Below are 18,276 nucleotides of genomic sequence, written 5' to 3'. Positions count from 1 at the left end.
TGGCAGCGTGGGTTCTCCGGCTTCCGCCCACAGTCCAAAGACATGCATCATTTCTAAACATGTATTGGTTCCAGCATCTCGAATGTGAGGATTATCTCTTTTATAACACTGTAAAAACTGAAATAGAGCGAGTGATTCGTCAATTGATCGATTAATTGATCAACAGAACATGTATTTCTATTTCTATCAACTATTTTGATGATCTGTAGCGAGATAGGGTTATTTTTTCCAGCTCACGCATCAGCGTGTTGTTGTTTTGTGTGAGTGAATCGTCTTAGTTGCAGCAGCATATAGACTGCTCTTGAAACTCCCGCAAGATGTCAAATGATTGTGAATGCACAATGAATCATCCGCCGGCTCTGTTGAATAGCTGCTGAGAGGCAGGCTATAAAAGCAGCCGGGGCTCTCCTGTGTCTCCCTCCAGCTGTTTCACAATATCCATCCATTCACACAGCTGCTTCTGACCGTGAATGAAAAACTAAACCAGAAACAGCCATCACACTCCCTGTTGGAGGCTGTGTATGGAACTTGTGTTTCTCTTATACACACTTGTGTCAGGTGTAAAAGTCATGATAACCATAGTGTGAAGGGAAGGAATAATTCATCTCTGCTTTATTAATCTCTTCCGTTCCTCCTCCCTAAACGTGTTAGAATTCCCATTCCTCTGATCTGCCCTCGGCTTAATTCACTGTGTGCTCTGTTTGACTATGGCTCTCCTCAAAGTGGTTTATTAATGAACCACTGGCTCACGTTCTCTCCCTTTTCCCTGCCCTCCAGATCCATTCAAGAGGAATTCCCACAAAAACTCAGCATCTTTGAAATGAACCCTGAACTGAAGGAATCCAACGTGGGAAATAAATGCTTTGTCGGTAAGTTGTGGAAGTTTGTTTTTCTTTACTCTTGTCACAAGACGACCAAATTAACACAAAGAAGAATCTAGACCACAGAAGAAAAGCACAAGGTATCCAAACCGAAGTCACTTTCTGACAACTGAGCCAAACAAAGACTCCGAGATGTTTTTCAAAGTCCTAAAAATAGCCAGGACCTTGGGTTCAGATATTTTTCACAAAGGAGCTATGTTTAGTTTCTTTTTAGTACTTTTTGGTCATCTATAGATAGACTGTACTCTCTCAAAACCAAAGATGGAAGGATGACGTTATGGTGCCGCAAAACATCTCAGAGAATAGGGGTGGCTGGATGGGCATGACCTTTGACTTTCCCATAATCCTAGTTTTAGTCACATAAGGTGTCCGATCAGGGGATGTTCGTATTAATCAGTTTTGCTATTGTAATTCTTGTTTTTGGAAATAGTCGACAAACCAAGCACAAGTCAAGTTACGCCATACTACCTCTTTCCATAACACACAATCTTCATCAGAGTACAAGCTCAATAGCTGCTGAAGTGGACCTTGAGATGGGACTATTTTTGTGGCCATACATTTTAAGAGAACATGAATGATAAGTCCTAAAAGTAAAACAATATCCCTTTTTGAGGAATGTCATTTGGAACAGTGGTTGTGCTGCTCCTGAACACTTCTCGTGAGTAAAGAGGAATCTACGCATCGCCTCTGCATTCTGAGTTTACCATCGAACTGATAAGTCAATGTACCACCCAGACGCACAGCGCGCAGTCTACACATGTTGAAGAATCAACGTATGGATCCGGCTCAAGCCCGAGCAAACAGCCGAGTGATAACCAGAGACCTGTTGGATTAGTGTAAATTCAAATCCGAGCCGTTTGTTGGTGGACACATGAGCAGCAGCCTGGTTGCAGCCTAGTTGCAGGCTGTTGATGGATCCCAATCAGGAGTCTGTGTGTGTGTTCCACTCACCCAGATAAACTGTGACCTTTACTGGAGTAGGGCAGGGAGGGCAAGAAAGCAATCTGCTTGTGTAATTACCTGTCAGTAGGGAGCCTGTTACTGCTGCAGAAAACACAGCATATCATCACCTAATCTCCAAAGCACAGCTGCTAAGTGTGCGTGTGCGCTCACCGGTGTTGTGTAGAACGAAGGTGAGATGTGTAGAGGCATATTACATACATCGGATAATTAATTCAACTGTGTAGCAACTGTAGGTTGGTTTTGTGGCAGGAGGGGAGGGTGCGGCTCATAACAAAGTGTTTCTGTGTTAAAGCTGCCTGATTGTTCTTTTGCGACTGCGAGTCGCTCCACGTAGGTGCGCACAGAGGGGGTGGAACGTGTGGCGCTGGTGCATGTGCCACCGTAATTGTTCCTTCCTTAAATAGCCGCTGTCATAGTTACTGCGTGCCTGTGGGCAGGTTGTTAGAATACATTGGCAGCTGAAACCTTTAAAAAAACAACTTAAAAGAGATATAAATGATAACTCTTATCGCGTGAACATATGCGCTCAAGGCGAGGTTGAATGTGTGGTCGTGTTAATCGTGGTTATCTGTGCATGTTTCTGTGTTTGTGCAAAATTCACCTGCTTCTCATTCTCGTCCTCTAGTGTCAGCCTCTCCTCGATGGAGTTGCGGGCTTGCAGGAAGACTTTCCTCTGGGTGCGCTCGGTGAGGATCCTCACAAACACCCCGGACAAGTTGACGCTGGTGAACAGCACCGCGTTGGCCACCAGCTGCACGCAAACAAGAACAGACATGAAGCTGGCAGCATCTACATGCTGCGTGTGAGCCGGAGGGAACACACATGTCCATATGTGCATTTCTGTGTGCAATCATATATCCGGCTGGATTACATTTCCCAATCCTTGATTAATCCATAGGATGGATTAAATGGTGAAACTCCAACTCAGCAGATTGGTTACAACATGAATCACACTGTGGGTGGGAATAAAGAATTTAAAAAAGCCATACAGTGGAAATGGCTGGCAGAGAAAGCACATTATTGGTTAATGATTTGAAACTATTGGTCGTGCCAAGCACTTCATTTTGAGGATGAACTCTGTGACCTTTCGGTGGCGTTGTTTCCTAAAAGGTCAGGGGTGAAAGGTCACATGTTAATCCATCACAGCAAGATGGATGACTCAACACACCACCTCATTAACTTAAATAAGACCTCACTCCACTTCACACTAGAGCAAAACCAACACTTCCAGCGCAGTCGTTCCCAACTAAAGGATCTGGATTTATGCAAAGAGCCTACGGAATAAACCCGAGGACTCGTGAAAGGATAAACATGGGGGTCTGTTACACAGATGGATGTTGCAGTTTTAAGGTCTCTAAAGCTGAAATATATAGAAAAGGATTACCCTTTGGTTGAACTAGGCACGTTTGTTGATCAGTGGTTACTAGATGCTTCAGAACCGCTGATTTAGTGCATTTTTTTTTACATTTTAAGACACCAAAATGTCAAACAAAGCAATTTGAGAAGGAATAATTAGTCGTTGGCAGAAAGCAATTTGTAACATGAGAAGAGGAAGCAAGTAGACATATGCCTCCCCCCCCCCCCACAAAAACATACTAAAATGATTACTTTAACCTACAATATGGGGCACAAGGAGCAGTCAAGAATAAGCTGTGTGTGTGTGTGTGTGTGTGTGTGTGTGTGTGTGTGTGTGTGTGTGTGTGTGTGTGGCTCTGCAGGATCCTGTTTCAGCACCGGCAGCTGGACAGCTCCTCGTCTGCTTTATTACTGAGGTGCGCTAAAGTGAAACTGTCTGCTGGCTTCCAATTTTACACCCACAGTATCCTGCAGCTGATATCGATCACTGAGGGTGTTTGTTTTGTAACCTTTTCTTCTCCAGGGAAAGTCGGATGCGTAAGCATGTTGGTCATTATCACCACTTCCTACATTTACGCCGAGCTTGGAGCTTCCCACTAAAACTAGTCTGGAGAAGTTGCTCAAGGGCACTTGGACTGTAGTTTTTGAGTGAACATGTGACCCCAAGCAATTTGGGAAGGAACCAATTCTGTCTTTCACTTAAGATACTGCAAAGAGGGCGCCTTAAGTGAAAGACAGAGTTGGTTGAGTGACTTCGGAGGACCAGGCTGGAGGTGCACCACTTACCGGTCTCCACAGCTTCTGTTTCCTCCCCGTGAACGACGTCGCTATGACAATAAAGTGAGACGTAGCCAGCATCAGCCCAAAAAAAACGGCCAGCAGCGTCCGCACCGGCAGCAGCACGTAAGCCACGAGGGTGACCAGCATGAGCTGCCACACGCCTTGCTCAGGGGCAGCGGCGCTCAGCAGCTCCGACGTGCCGAGCGCCAGCGGGAACGGGCAGCAGAGCAGCGCAAAGGTGAAGCTGAACAGCAGGGCCAGCTTCGCGATCTGCTGCAGCTGCGTCACCTGCAGGTATTTGACGTTGGTGACGATGAACAGCGACAGGAACACCACGCAGTGCACCGGGTAGGAGCCCTTGGACAAGGTGAGATGCGGACTGGACAGCAGCTCCACCAGGGACAGCGACGACGCGGCCACGATGAGCACCGCCAGCGCTTTGAGGGTGGCGGTCTGCTCCAGCTTCAGGTTGTAGTTCTGGAAGAGAGCCTCCAGCTCCTGGCTGGTGAACTCGTCCTCGCAGGTTATGGCGCCCAGGGGTCCACCGGCCGGGCAGTGACCCCTCCTCCGCCGGGTCTTGACTCTTTCGAATGGCATCTCCTCCATGTTCCGGCCATTCATGAAGCGGGGATGGCGCACGACTCCCCCTCAACTTTTCGGTCCCTCTCCTCCGGTCGGGAATCGAACCGGCACCCTCTCCCTGTTCATGCGTCCTGGATGTCCGAGGGTCGGGCTCGGTGTCAGAGGGGAGAGGGTGGCAGTGGAGGGAACAGAGCACCGCGTGCGCGTCCTATCCACAGGTTGAGGATTGTTGGTTTGTCGTCAGAAAAGTATCCCGACCAATGTGCAGCACGCCTCTCTCTCCCTCTCTCCCTCCCACCCTCCTTTCCTCTCTCTCTCTCTCTCTCTCTGTCTGTCTGTCTGTCTCTCTCTCTTTCTCTCTCTCTCTCTCTCTCTCTCTCTCTCTCTCGGCCCACCTGCGGTGCCTCACAGGGTTACCAGTGATGCTGCGTCTAAACCGGACTCATTGGAAGGATCACGTGCGCGTGAGATGATAATCAAAACACCACGAGACTCGGCGAGCACTGCTCAAACATCCTTTGACAAACATGTTTCCTGGTTTACTTTCTCTCCTTCTCACACACACACACACACACACACACACACACACACACACACACACACACACACACACACACACACACACACACACACACATACACACACACACACACACACACACACACACATACACACACACACACACACACACACACACACACACACACACACAGTAAATATTATGTTCTGCTGTGTGTCCTTCTCCTGCTGTTATTCTCTTTAGTGAAATGTCAGTGTTTGGGTGAAGGCAGCAGCAGAGCAGCGCTGGTGATTTCCTCTCACAGTGTCTGCAGTCAGAGCTGATGTAGTTCCCCGCTAAAAATAGCACAGCTGCACCGGTGGATGGTCCAATATAGCAACAATTTGGTCTTTCCCGCATCTCTTCCCCTCACATATTTTGTTACACAGTCAAGTGCTCATTTCGTGCAAAGAAGTATAGCAGAAAAAACGTAGGAGATGGATGGTATATAATCGTGCCGGAGGCTAAAAATAGCTCTCTTCCCGAATTAACAATGACAATTGATGCACCGTTGTTATGATTGAGGGCATTTTTTATGCATATTCTAATTGTGTGTGCATGCATTTGTGCAAATAATAGGCTGTGTGCATTGCTTTGCATTATGTAGGTTTGACGTTGAGTTGAAAATTGAACATCCAGGAGGATTTTAATCCGGTCGTTGCAGAACAAATACTGATGTTATTAATATGCAAGTGACAATTTCAACACAAATCATTCAGAAGAACTGTGGAATAAAGTATGGGGAAAAAACGAAGGATGCAGTAGAAGAGTGCAATAATTGACATGAAGAAAAGTGAAGAAAAAAGATCATGTTATGTAAGAACATAATGAGCAGGAATATTCAGGATATCCCAAAAATAGGCTTGTATCAAAATGGAGATGAGTCATATATGAAATAGTGTTCATTGTCATGGTTATTGAATGTGAGTTTAAGTAAAACATCAGAAGTTTTAGAACAAACAGTAACACAATAAAAGCTTATTTATGTGAGAATATAACTGTCTCATATTAATACTCATAGAAGGAATATAAACAATCAATATAGAAAATGGCAGAAATTACAGCAGCAGCGTTACATAATTCAGAAAGATCAATAAATGCACCTTATAAGAATCGGCTGCATGAGATTAGAATGTGAAATTAATAAGAATTACATATCAAAAATAAAACACTCAAACATTGTTGTGTAAACTAATTAGTAATGTTTATAGCAGATGTGTTTGATGGACACTCTTTGGGTTCCCGGGGCATTGCTGGACTAGTACCCCTTGTCTCTCCATTATATGTGCTGGAGTATCATCACTGTATGAGAGCGGTGCAGAGTGCCGGCAAAGAGCCAGTAGACGACAGAGAGACTCACATGCAGCAAAAGCATGTCTGGGATCAAGATGTAAACAAAGCAGAGAAGCTCGGAGTGTCTTTTCTCAGGTAGACAAAGGAAGGTTTTCAAGACAGGGCCTATAGATTGGAAGGTTTGGACCTTGCTTTCATTATTTGATAAATGTTTTATTTCAACATTTTCAATAGTTGGACTATCAACTGCTATAGCTGAAGCTTATGGGGATCCAATAAGATAAACAAATAAACCGTGGCTCTCATCACAAAAGCTTCTTTTAGGGCAACTTTACCCAATTTGCTATCCAGAAATAGTTCTATGTAAGGACCTTATAGACCTTATAGAACAGAAAAATAGACAAGAATTCACACAATAATACAATCCTGTGTCAGTTTGTGTTTGATACTTGCCTTCTTATCCCAGTGTCACATCAGTTTTAATGGTTTGATCTGTCAGGAAGTCAAAAATACTGAAATACTTATTCACGTGTGTCTCAGATCGCTAAGGTCTCTGAGGAAGTCATCGATGGAGAAGTCAATGTGAAGCACTTTGAGCGCCCTGTAGCAGAAAGTCTCTACATGTGTGCAGTCAATTACTCTGTGGTCAATAGCCACTAGCGTCCGGCGTGTCTTAAACCAATAAGGTGATGAGATCAAGAAGAAAGGCTTTCTGACCAATAAGGTTTCGTCTCATGGTGAGAAGAGCTCTGAATGCAGAATGCAGTGCAATTGGTCTGAAGATTTAAAACTCCGAACTTGTAGAAATCTCTCCATGGACTTAAATGTAGTCGATAAGCTGCAAAGATGTGGTTCTTATAGAGTCCACTTTCTGCTGCCCACCGTACCAAAACCTCAGAGAATGGGATGGCCCGCAGTGGGGCAATATGTGAGGAAACATGAATGAATTTGGTTTAAAATTCCAATAACAGCCAAGATAGTTAGTTATTGGAGTGTGAGATTGACATTAATTAAAGGTAACACTTTATTAATATTTAGCATTTCTAAGTAGTTATTTCATATATAAATGATCAAGAGGACAGAATCATCAACTGAGACTTTTAAGCACATCTTAAAACTAATTTGCTTTCATTACTTTTGTAAATTGTAGATTGAACTCATCTTTTTAGGTCCACATGTGTTCTGTGCCGTTTGGCTTCTCTCTCATACATTTTGTCATCGTGAAAAACATTCCTTTTGTATATGTGGCGCTATACAAACACACCTTTGGCAGCTTCAAGTTGTTTTGAAGCCTGGATTGCAGCATTATTTCCCATCTTACATCCCCACCGGCTCCATTCAAAAGTGTCTCATCTTTCCCGTTGAGCGTCTCACCAGTGAAGTGAAGCGACGTGACGGGGCGCAGCGGCCAGGCAGCGCAACACAAACACACGGGCTCCATTTCTCCCTCTTCTGAAAGTAAGTGACAGCTGCAGATTTTTCGGACCATCCCTCCCTCCTGGATGCCTTGACGGTCCCCCGTTGCCATGGCAACAGAGGCAGTAAGGCCAGCCGTTGTGACTGATATGCTGCTGAGGTGTATCCCAATCTGACACCCTGGCTCTCTCTCTCTCTCTCTCTCTCTCTCTCTCTCTCTCTCTCTCTCTCTCTCTCTCTCTCTCTCTCCCTCTCTTGTCTCTCTGACTTTCTTTCAGGTGGTTTGAGATGATGAGTGCAGCCAATGAGTTTCTATCGGTGACACAGCGCCCTGCCCTGCCGGCTCATTGTGCTCACTGACATTTCTCCAAATTGAGGCTCCGACATCAAGGACGGGGCGGTGTGCAGATGAAAGATCCAGAGGTGGCGACCGAACCCCACAAAACCACGAAGCCCTTTCCCACCAGCATGTAAGAACACAGAAGGTCGTGAGATGCAATGGTAGCTGTGTGTGTGTGTGTGGTACGTGTGTGTGTGTGTGCGCATACTGTGTATAGAGCGAGTAAATCCATACATTTATGATACACTTTAAAAACGTCAGACCAAGTCTAGCACCACCTCAGACGAGGTGACCCTGAGATTTTGTAATTTGTCAGGCGTCCCGCTCTCGTAATCATAGCCAGGTGATTTCCTGTTCATGGACCCGACCTGTGTGTGTGTGTGTGTGTGTGTGTGTGTGTGATGGCAGCCAGTTGGCAGGGAGACACAGAGACAGATAAATGGCACCTTAGTAGACTGGGTTCTTCAGCACATTCATGAATAGAAGCCCTCTGTCGAGGCTGAGGAAGCTGCTGCAGTGCTGTTTGCATTCATGAATAAACCTGCCTGCTGCCATTCATACAAACACAATTAGCTCCATGCCTTTCCTGTGGAAGACAGGAATAGATGAACACAGAAACCAGCTCTCATGCATAAACACTGATATGTATAGAGCCGCTAAAAGACCTTGTGAACTGCATTGTCCACATAATCACTGTGCAAAGCTAAATGGATTTACTCCTAGGTTTTACATGATGTTAGCATGCATAAAAAGACTACAATAGGGGGTCAAAAGGAGTCGCGAATGAACAAAACCTTTAAATTCCTTTAAAGTCTTTGACACCTCTGTACCTTTGTGTGTACAACAGCCAGCCGATTGTACGCATGCACGCATATGCACAAGAGGAGAAATGAAAAAGATGAGGGAGACACAAAAAGAGTCTTCAGCAGTCGGCTGTGTGTTAAAGTTTGTGAATGTGTAAATGTGTGTGTGGCCTCTTGGGTTGCAGTGTGTGTGTGTGTGTGTGTGTGTGTGTGTGTGTGTGGGAGTGCTATTGAGAGGTATTTTTAATTCTGTGTGGCAACTCCTCTCATCTCTTCCTGCAAGAGATGTTGGAGGGGAGCTGAAAAAAACATTTCCAATGCAACTATATCATTTAAATATACACACACACACACACACACACACACACACACACACACACACACACACACACACACACACACACACAACACATGCAGTTTCAGAACTCTTTCATATGGCGGAGTTGCGTCTTTGAAAAGTTATAAAAAGCCTGCCAGATTGTCGGTGTTTTTCATGAATTTCCTTCGGAGTGCTTGTGAGGGAATTTTACATGAACACGATTCAAATATGAATGTGATCCTGAATGGGTAACATTTCAAATGAATGATAAAACTCTTCCTGTCGTGTCATAAAAAACACTTGAATCTCATACTGAAAGTAATAAAAGATTAAGAGAACTTTCCCTCGTGGCTTATAGAAGAAATAAAAAGAAAATGCTGGTCTTTAGTTTGAAAGGAAAAGGAAGCTTTTAATTCTCCCGACACCTCCGAGCCACAGTGACTAAAAAATACTCCACCATACTGTAGATAATGACAGTAATAATTCCCTATGGAGCAGCAGTCGTCAACCTAATGACTTTCTTCCATGTCACCGCTTTTAGGAGTGTGTAAAGTCCATGTGGACTGCAAAGTAGGATTAAAGTCATCCTTATGGAATATAGCGCAGGATTTCTCTCAAGTAAAAAGGGTGAGTGGATTTAGCTGACGCTCCTATTCTTAGTGAAGCTCGTGAACAAATAACACGTCACGCGGCCGGTTGTCTCCTGAGTTTATGGCCACCCTCAGCATGAAATATGTTCTATCTATATTTGAGTACCCAGGCTTGACAGATTTACAGCTAAACTCTAGATGTACACATATATAGATATAAAAAAAAAATGTCTCAAGCCTCTCTTGATGCACCAGCACATTATTAACGCTCTAACATTTGGGAGGGATCCTAAAGGTGAGTCACGAAAAGATTAAAATGATTCCTCAAATGATTCAGTAGATATTTAGTTAGAAAGCATAAATATGTACTTCAGGATACAGTTTACACCTCAAAACTATATTGCAGTCTATACGTATTAAATATTATAGTATTGAACCATGTCAAGGTTTTCCTCACCAGAAAAAATGCAAATGTGTGAGACAGTGAGCGACAACCAGTGGTGGAAAGTAACTAAGTACATTTACTCAAGCACTGCACTGAGGTACGGTTTTAATGGACTTGCTCTTTACCTGAGTATAACCATTTCAAGCTGCTTTTATTCTTCTACTACACAACCTTTCAGAGGGAAATACTGTACTTGTTACTCCTCTTAGCTGTTTTTCAGATAATGAATTTACACAGAACACCTAAAGTAAAATATTGTTAAGGGTTGAACTACTATCTAGCTGGTGTATAAAGTATGGCAGTTAAATTATCATAATATACAATAATTGGAAAATCTAATGTATGATACGGTAGCATTGATCTGCTGCTTAAGAGATACTTGTTGCTTTTACTTTTACTGAAGGAACATTTTAAATGCAGAGCTTTTACTTATATTTCGTTATTTTTGCTAAATACTTGTTCCACCACTGGTTACCTCCTATCCTACAAATGACTTGTACCCCACACGCTTCAATTTGCTTCTATCCATCAGCTCTAATCTCATCACATTGGGGCGCATCATAAAACAGAGGCAATGATGAGCGAAACCCCACCAGCTTTAGACTTCAGCCCAGAACAGATGGTCAGACTTTGAAGTGGATGTCACTCCAAAATTATTAATGGTAATTGTTTGTTCACAGCAGGCCAGTTCAGGGTGCTCCAGACACCAGTACAATTAGCGACTGTATTTTCTTCAAATGGGTTTGTTGTGGTTCCCATAGTAACACAATGAGTCGCAGCGGCAACCTGAAATAGTTTGACCACCATCATCTCAGATGGCAGTGGGAAATAATTACATAGTTTATATTTAACTTATCCGTGAGAGCAGTGCTGCTGACCTGGCCGACATGGCTGCCGTCACATCTACGTAGGACAGGAATAAACACGGCAACTACTCACTGTCTAAAAATACCTTCAGGTGGGAGGTTTAAGTGGACACATGAGTACAAATAACTCAAAGAAACATTAGTAATGGGCAGAAGAGCCGATCATCTGATCATATGATTGTTCTATCATGTGTTTTGTCTCTTGGCACTAGATGAGAAAAGGCTTATATGACTAATTTTTTAAGGTAGATGACATATTACCTATTTTTTCGTTTCAGTTGGAGGACTTGTCCATGTTACGTGGCTCTTTTTAATTTCAATCTGAAGAATCGTATCATTTTTCCAAATGGAAACGCACGCTCAGCAGTAAGCTTAAAGAAGTAACACCACAGTAAGCGAATGGATAAGGTTATGAATAATGTGAATGGTAGCAATAGCTGAGTCAAAGTTTAAAAATAACTGAAAAGGTTAGATTGGATTCTGGGTTCTAGGTATACTCCTTTGTTCGGTTAAATTATCTTTTTGTGAATGGAGTCTGGTGGATTTGAAAAGAGCAAAATAGCGGCTTCAGTTCCCAGTTGCAAAGCGGGTTTGGATGGGAGCAGCAGAAACACGTATTTTAGACACAAGATTGTGAAAGTGTTCACTATATTTAGAATATCTCCAGCGCTTTACCTTGCCATCAGACAGCCCTTTCCTCCGAGGAACTGGTGATAACCATCTTCACTTCAATCAGCAGGTGGCTGGAAAGCAACACATGGGAACTTAGCTTGGGTCTTGTGGAGTTGTAGCATGAATTCACCAACAAATAGAAATACATTGTACACTCGCTGCACTGCTACCTTCACAGCTGTACCGTTACTGCTGCTTCAAACTCATCGTCACACACAAGCTCTCTCTCCCTTGACCTAACACTCGCTGATGGTACGTTATGTGTTGGAGACTTACTGGGAAAGTGGCGTCATCACAGGTCTACATGCTCGCAACATATAGTGGCTGCTAACTATGGATAACTATTGGAGTAGTTTTTATAAATACGAATACATGAGCACAATATTGGACCTGATACTAGTATCGGGGCATCCCTAACAAGGACTTGATATAGATATTTGCTTCGGAAAATAGCATTCTGACACTAAAACATATGGACTTTGACCCAAATAAAAAAAAAATGATTTGACGTACAGTATAACATACACCACTAAGCTACAGAATGATATAACAACAAATTTATATAGATATAACAACAAATAACAAAAAAATATAACCAAAATAATGGTATCGCCCTTTAACTTTAAAATCCTGACAATGTGTCTCTAAAAGCCGGCTAAGAACGAGTAAAACACTTTGAAAACCAACTTATTTTTAGGCCTCTACTCGACAATTGCATACTCAAACTAAAAAGGGTGTATCTCTGCAACCACTAGGGTTATTTGAATACTTTTGGTGTTATAATAAAAGGCTACACATGTGAGATTGTGTTCAGATGTGTAAATATCAGTCTATATGTTGCTGGTTATGAGTAAATGAAGATGACACACAGAAAAACAACTCTTTCAGGATGATTATTTCTTTGAGATGATGCAGCTGTAAGGTCCAACTGTAACCCAAATCATAGCACAATATGTGAACATTCTCTCTAAAGGTTGACTTTGATCAAGTGAAGCAGAACAAAGTTAGAGAGTGCAGAGAAAATTCAGGCGAAGACTCAAAAGTTTGCATTTGCGCACATCTGTGACATTTTAATTTTCTCATGTATATTTCACTTGTATGTTACTTATGGTGTCAAATACATCCAAATACAGCAGTTTTGGGCTTTTTTCCATAAAACAAGCTACGATTTACAGTTTTATATCACAAAGAATCGCCGGGGATTGGATTTGAATTGGATAATGAAGGTTCCCGCTCTTAACGATCTGATGTTAGAAGCATTTCTCTTGTACTACCTGTTCTGCGAGTGCAGTTCAATACTTTCATTATTTTCAGATGAGGGAGTAGCAGGTGGGGTCTGATCAATGCAGGAGCCGGGGCCGTGAGACAGAGGAACCCACAGTGACCGCGGTCTGGGGCTGACTTCACAATCAACCTGACGCATCAAATATTCAGCGCCGACACTCAGAAACAGTTGGAGACAGAGAGGAGGGAAAGCCAGAGACATAATCACAACTCACCAGGACCTGTGTGTGTGTGTGTGTGTGTGTGTTTCACACTCAACACTGGCACTCAACGGATTATAGCTCCACACATAAAATATTAAAGCGGTGGTGTGAATTATTGATCCCAATCAATGTTTGCAGATCAGAGCTCCCAGCTGGCTGAGGAGGAGCTAATTAGTTGGGGATAAATGGATAGATGAGCAGCATTGTGGAGCCCCAGATACACTCCTGTTGTACAGAGCGGCAGATGATTGACTCTGTGATGCTGTGATCAAGACAACTCACATGTCACAAGCTGACTGGCACATCCAAAATGTTCTCACAAAGGGGACGCGGACGTACGGAGAAGATTGAGAACTTCAAGGAGCTTTGAGAATGTCTGTCAGCTCATGTCCGTGGAAATTGACAAAGTTCCCTTGAATGAATTAGACCTCAGCCACATTGTTTTGGAGATGAAAACAAGGCACATCTCTTCCTATCCCTCCCTATAGCTTGGTTAGTTACTGCGATCCACAAACGGTTTTATATGACTGGTGTGGCTTGCTAGTCACCCAAAGTCTCATTTGATCAAGTAAGATAAGATATTCCTTTATTAATCCCGCAGTGGGGAAATTGCAGGATTTCAGCAACAAATGGGTAGAGTACACAAGAGACACAGTCAAATAAAAAACAAGTATTATAAATAAACAGTAAAACAGTAATAAAAACAGTAAAGAATCCACAATAGCAATATTATATATACAGACAGAATAAAATGTATTTATATTGCACCAGTTGGAGTGATTAAAGTGATTGAAGTGTTTTTGTGGTCTTCAGCTGGTGGCTGAAGGAGCTGTGCAGAGCTGCCAGAGTGTCCTGCATGGGGTGGGAGGTGTTGTTTATCAGGGATGAGAGCTTAGCCATCCTCCTCCTGTATCCCTATCCAGAGGACGCCCCAGCACGCTGCTGGCCTTCCTCACCAGTTTGTTCAGTCTCTTCCTGTCAGCTGCCGTGATGCTGCTGCACCAGAAGACCACTCTATAGAAGATGGCTGAGGCCACCACCGAGTCAAAGAATGTCTTCAGGAGGGCTCACGGCACTCCAAAAGACCTCAGTCTCCTCAGCAGAAAGGAGTCTGCTCTGTTCCTTTTGATAAAGTGCGTGGTCAGTCCAGACCAGTGTATTGTTCAAGTGAACACCCAGGTACTTATAAGACTTCACAATGATTAGACAATTTCTAACACGCCAGAGTGCAGGATGAATCATTAAACATTTGACATATTTTACAGTCAAAAGACAGAGATGTGATGGGTCTGATATATATTTGAGATAAATGAACACATGGGACGCATGATTAAAACTGAGGAAAGTGGATTTTCCATTTCACTGAGACTTTAATTTTAAATCCAGACAGAGCCAACACCACGAAAAATATGTCACTGTCCAAATACTGAACTGTATTCCTCTGTCTGTTTTCCTGCTCTCTCTCTCTCTCTCACACACACACACACACACACACACACACACACACACACACACACACACACACACACTGGCACACTCACAGGTAGAGCAGCTGTGAGCCCCACATCTGATTATGTTATTGACACTGGGCAGGAAACACAAGTGGAAGCGTGCCTCGTCTGAGTGTAAAATACACAGAGGACGAGGCTGCTCCATCACATTAAATGACATAACTGGTTTACATCGAGGCTGCTTTACTGCATGCAAGGAACACAACTGACAGATTAGGAAAGGGGAGCTTCGCATTAATGGGTTTGTTTATGTTCTAGAATTGTTTATGCAGCGTGCTGATTTGCTAACCTTACTTGTGCCTACGCGTCTCCAAACCCCCGGGGTCTGTGCTACAGCTGATGACTAGCATTTACATAATGAGCTAAATGTTAGCTGCCGCCTTTAACTGCTACTTCTCAGCTGTAGGGGGCAAGCTGACCTCCACAGAAACAAACTGGAAGGCTTTGGGGAGGGGGACAATGTTAAAGAAAAATGATGGAAATCTGGAAAGTTTATTCAATTTAATTATATTCTTTGTCTTTTGAAAGTATTGTATAATACCCAAAGCTATAAATAATCCTACTAGCAAGTTGCCTATAGTGTGTGTGTGTCAAAGCCTGATTTGTCTTCTTCCTCTTTGCTATAGAGCTCCATTGTTTTCCAAAAACATTATGAACTCATATGAGCCACACTTTTGTAGTGGGTGACATGTTACTCGTCACCATGAACACACGCATACATGTACAGTTTTCCTTTTTGTTTTCTTTTGATCATCGAGCATCAACAAAGAATAATCAATAAATGGGTGATGTCTCTCACAGGCCAGTATACCTAAGACTTAAGAAATACAGAGATTTGCAGTCCAAGTTCCCTGAGCCCCACAATTGTTTTGCACATGTATTAATTCATGTACCTTATCAATTTAATTTCATTACGTGGTGGTTTTAATGCTGATTCAGATTCTAGTAGAGAAATGCTGAATCAAGTGATTTTTTAATTTAGTTAATTAATTAGCTTATTGGCCAAGAATCAAAGTTACAGATAATGGGACTGAAGATATCGTACCAAAAATCCCTCCATGGGAATAAAGTGTGTAAAGTGTATTTGAAAGCTCCAGGATAAACAAGTTAGTGGACCTTGAGTTTAGATTTTCTTTAAAAAAATTGTTTGACATTTTGGGAAATACACTAATTTGCTTTCTTGTTGAAGGATCGATAAGAAAAATATTATAACATTACAATGTCTGCATGATATGAAGCTTCAGCCAGTAGCTGTTAGCTTAGCTTAGCATAAAGCGTAAAAAAAACAATCAGACTGGTCCTCTCAAGAGTGAATAAAATATGCCGAGCAGGACCTCTAGAACTTACTAAATAACACATTATACTTGTTTGTTTTATCTGTGCAAAAATCAAAGTGTAAAAATACATACATTTGATGTTTTTTGGGGGGTTATGGACTATTTCGTGGATGGGACCAGTTGCCAGGCAACCAGCGGAGACTCTAGGAAGTTATTGGTCATGATGAAGAAATAGAATTAGATTTTTTTTTTTTTTGTACAGATTAAGCAAACAAGATATAACTTAAAATAACCGGCTGCGGGCTCCAACTATTACCTGAGTGTACATGAGAGAGGTATCAATCTTCACCCTTTAACTCCCGGCAAGAAAAGCAAATGAGAGCATCTGTGTCACAATGTTCCTTTAAACCCTCCAAACATTCCCAGAAAATACAACACACTGGACATCAGCTCCTTCATGGTTTGTCATTCGAAAAACCCACATCATCTGTATCTCAATGTTTTTCCCCTCCTCTAAACAAGACACACATTCTCTGGCTCTTCCTCGTCTTCCTCCTCTCCATCACAATCTGTCTCCTCAAAACACAGACAGCTTGCCTGACCGTCTGGAATACACATTCGGATCTGCTTGTCACTTCACATCTCCCTCGTCTTTGTCTTCCCTCTTCTCCAACTCTCTCTGTCTTGCTCTGTTCCTCATAATCTCTCTATCCCTTCTACATGTGAACACGCATGCCGACAGAGATGTCCGGCTTTTAATTCTGCAGCCGAGGGACGACCGGGAGCAGGAGAAAAGGGCTCTGAATTTAAAGAGTTGGGGCTCTGAATGTAAACAGTGGCACGCAGAGCGGCTTAAGAGGGCTATAAATAGAAATAGAGCAAGAGAGGGAGCAAGCAAGAGAGAGATAGAGCAAGAAAGCTTTGCTTGCGGAATAAAAATGGTTCCCGACAGTCAGGGATTAGTGCTTCCCTGGAGGATTTTCACTCCAAAGCCCAATCTGGGGTGACTGGGTAGAGCACCAGCCAGAGTCCTCTTCATTCAGTTCAACCCTGCCCAACAGGCAGGCAATAGACAACATAGATGTGTGTTTGCATCCAATCACACAGGAATATACATCCAGCATACATACATACATACACGTTTAGCTGGAATAGAAAAGGATGCAGGATGACTGAGGGGAGTCAGTTTGAGAGAAAAAAGGAGAATATAGAAATAGACTTGTGGGAACCACCATGTGAGCTGGTGCAGATGTAAAGCTGTGTGCTTTGATAATTGTAAGATACACAGAAAATGCTACCATGTATGTACACACACATTCACACAGACTCACACACACACACACACACACACACACACACACACACACACACACACACACGCACCACTGTGAGTCTCATTACTGACAGATTACTCAGCACCTGATCCTGCTAAGCTTGTTAAACAACACTGTTCTGCAGCAAACATACAAATATATACACACACACACACACACACACACATGCACGCGCACACACACACACACACACACACCGAGTGAGGTGCTAAGCATAACTATTGTAGTACAAAACAAGACAGCGGAAACATCCGTACCAAGACAAAAATACAAATGGCTGGTGTTCACATATTGTCACTGTCCAATAGAAAATGGAAATAAAAATCGCTACGTTTGATCATTTTCAAAGCGGCATTCATCAGTATTTAGCCACTCTGGGACCAAAACATTTTAATACAAGCTGACAGATACACTGCCAGCCACTTATGAATACAAGTCCAATATTCGCTCTCCTTTTAGCTCTGGTTTGGTCTCCACCAACTCCTGAGAAGAAAATCTGACTGTTTAGCAGCTTACATGCTCCATTGTCTTGGCCAGCTAGTTTCTAACTGTGTCTGCTGTTTGGTGCTGAGCAGGAAGTAGGTTTATCAGAGCCTGTTCAATGAAAACACTGAGACCGAAGAGACATTAAATGAGCCGTAAAACCCAAACTACGAGCTTGAAGAGTGGCAGCCAACACATTATTGGCCCTTCATTACTAATCAAACCCTTGAAGAGCCTTTTGGATCGCCTGACAGAGCTCTAACTCACTTCTTCAGTCATTGATTGGTTTTGGAGACACATGTCTGTGTGCTCAAGAGTA

The 18,276-nt window shown here is 42.9% G+C and overlaps 1 protein-coding gene across 2 annotated transcripts in view; it reads right to left on the bottom strand.

Moving 5' to 3' along the window:
- LOC306738607 (adenylate cyclase type 1-like) overlaps window positions 1-4,601 on the bottom strand; it is a gene marked incomplete at both ends in the record, with an annotated part of 38,405 nt that extends 33,804 nt beyond the window's left edge. For both annotated transcript variants that reach the window (XM_079220483.1, XM_079220484.1), the window contains 2 exons: window positions 2,446-2,595; window positions 3,987-4,601. In XM_079220483.1, the coding sequence (XP_079076609.1) occupies window positions 2,446-2,595; window positions 3,987-4,601 (765 nt within the window). The remainder of the gene's footprint in view (window positions 1-2,445; window positions 2,596-3,986) is intronic.
- Between the last annotated feature and the right edge of the window lie 13,675 nt (window positions 4,602-18,276).

Source organism: Taurulus bubalis, assembly GCF_910589615.1.
Source record: "Taurulus bubalis genome assembly, chromosome: 7".
Classification (NCBI taxonomy): Eukaryota; Metazoa; Chordata; class Actinopteri; order Perciformes; family Cottidae; genus Taurulus; species Taurulus bubalis.
Note: the sequence above shows the minus strand (reverse complement) of the source record. Positions and strands in the feature narration are given on the sequence as shown.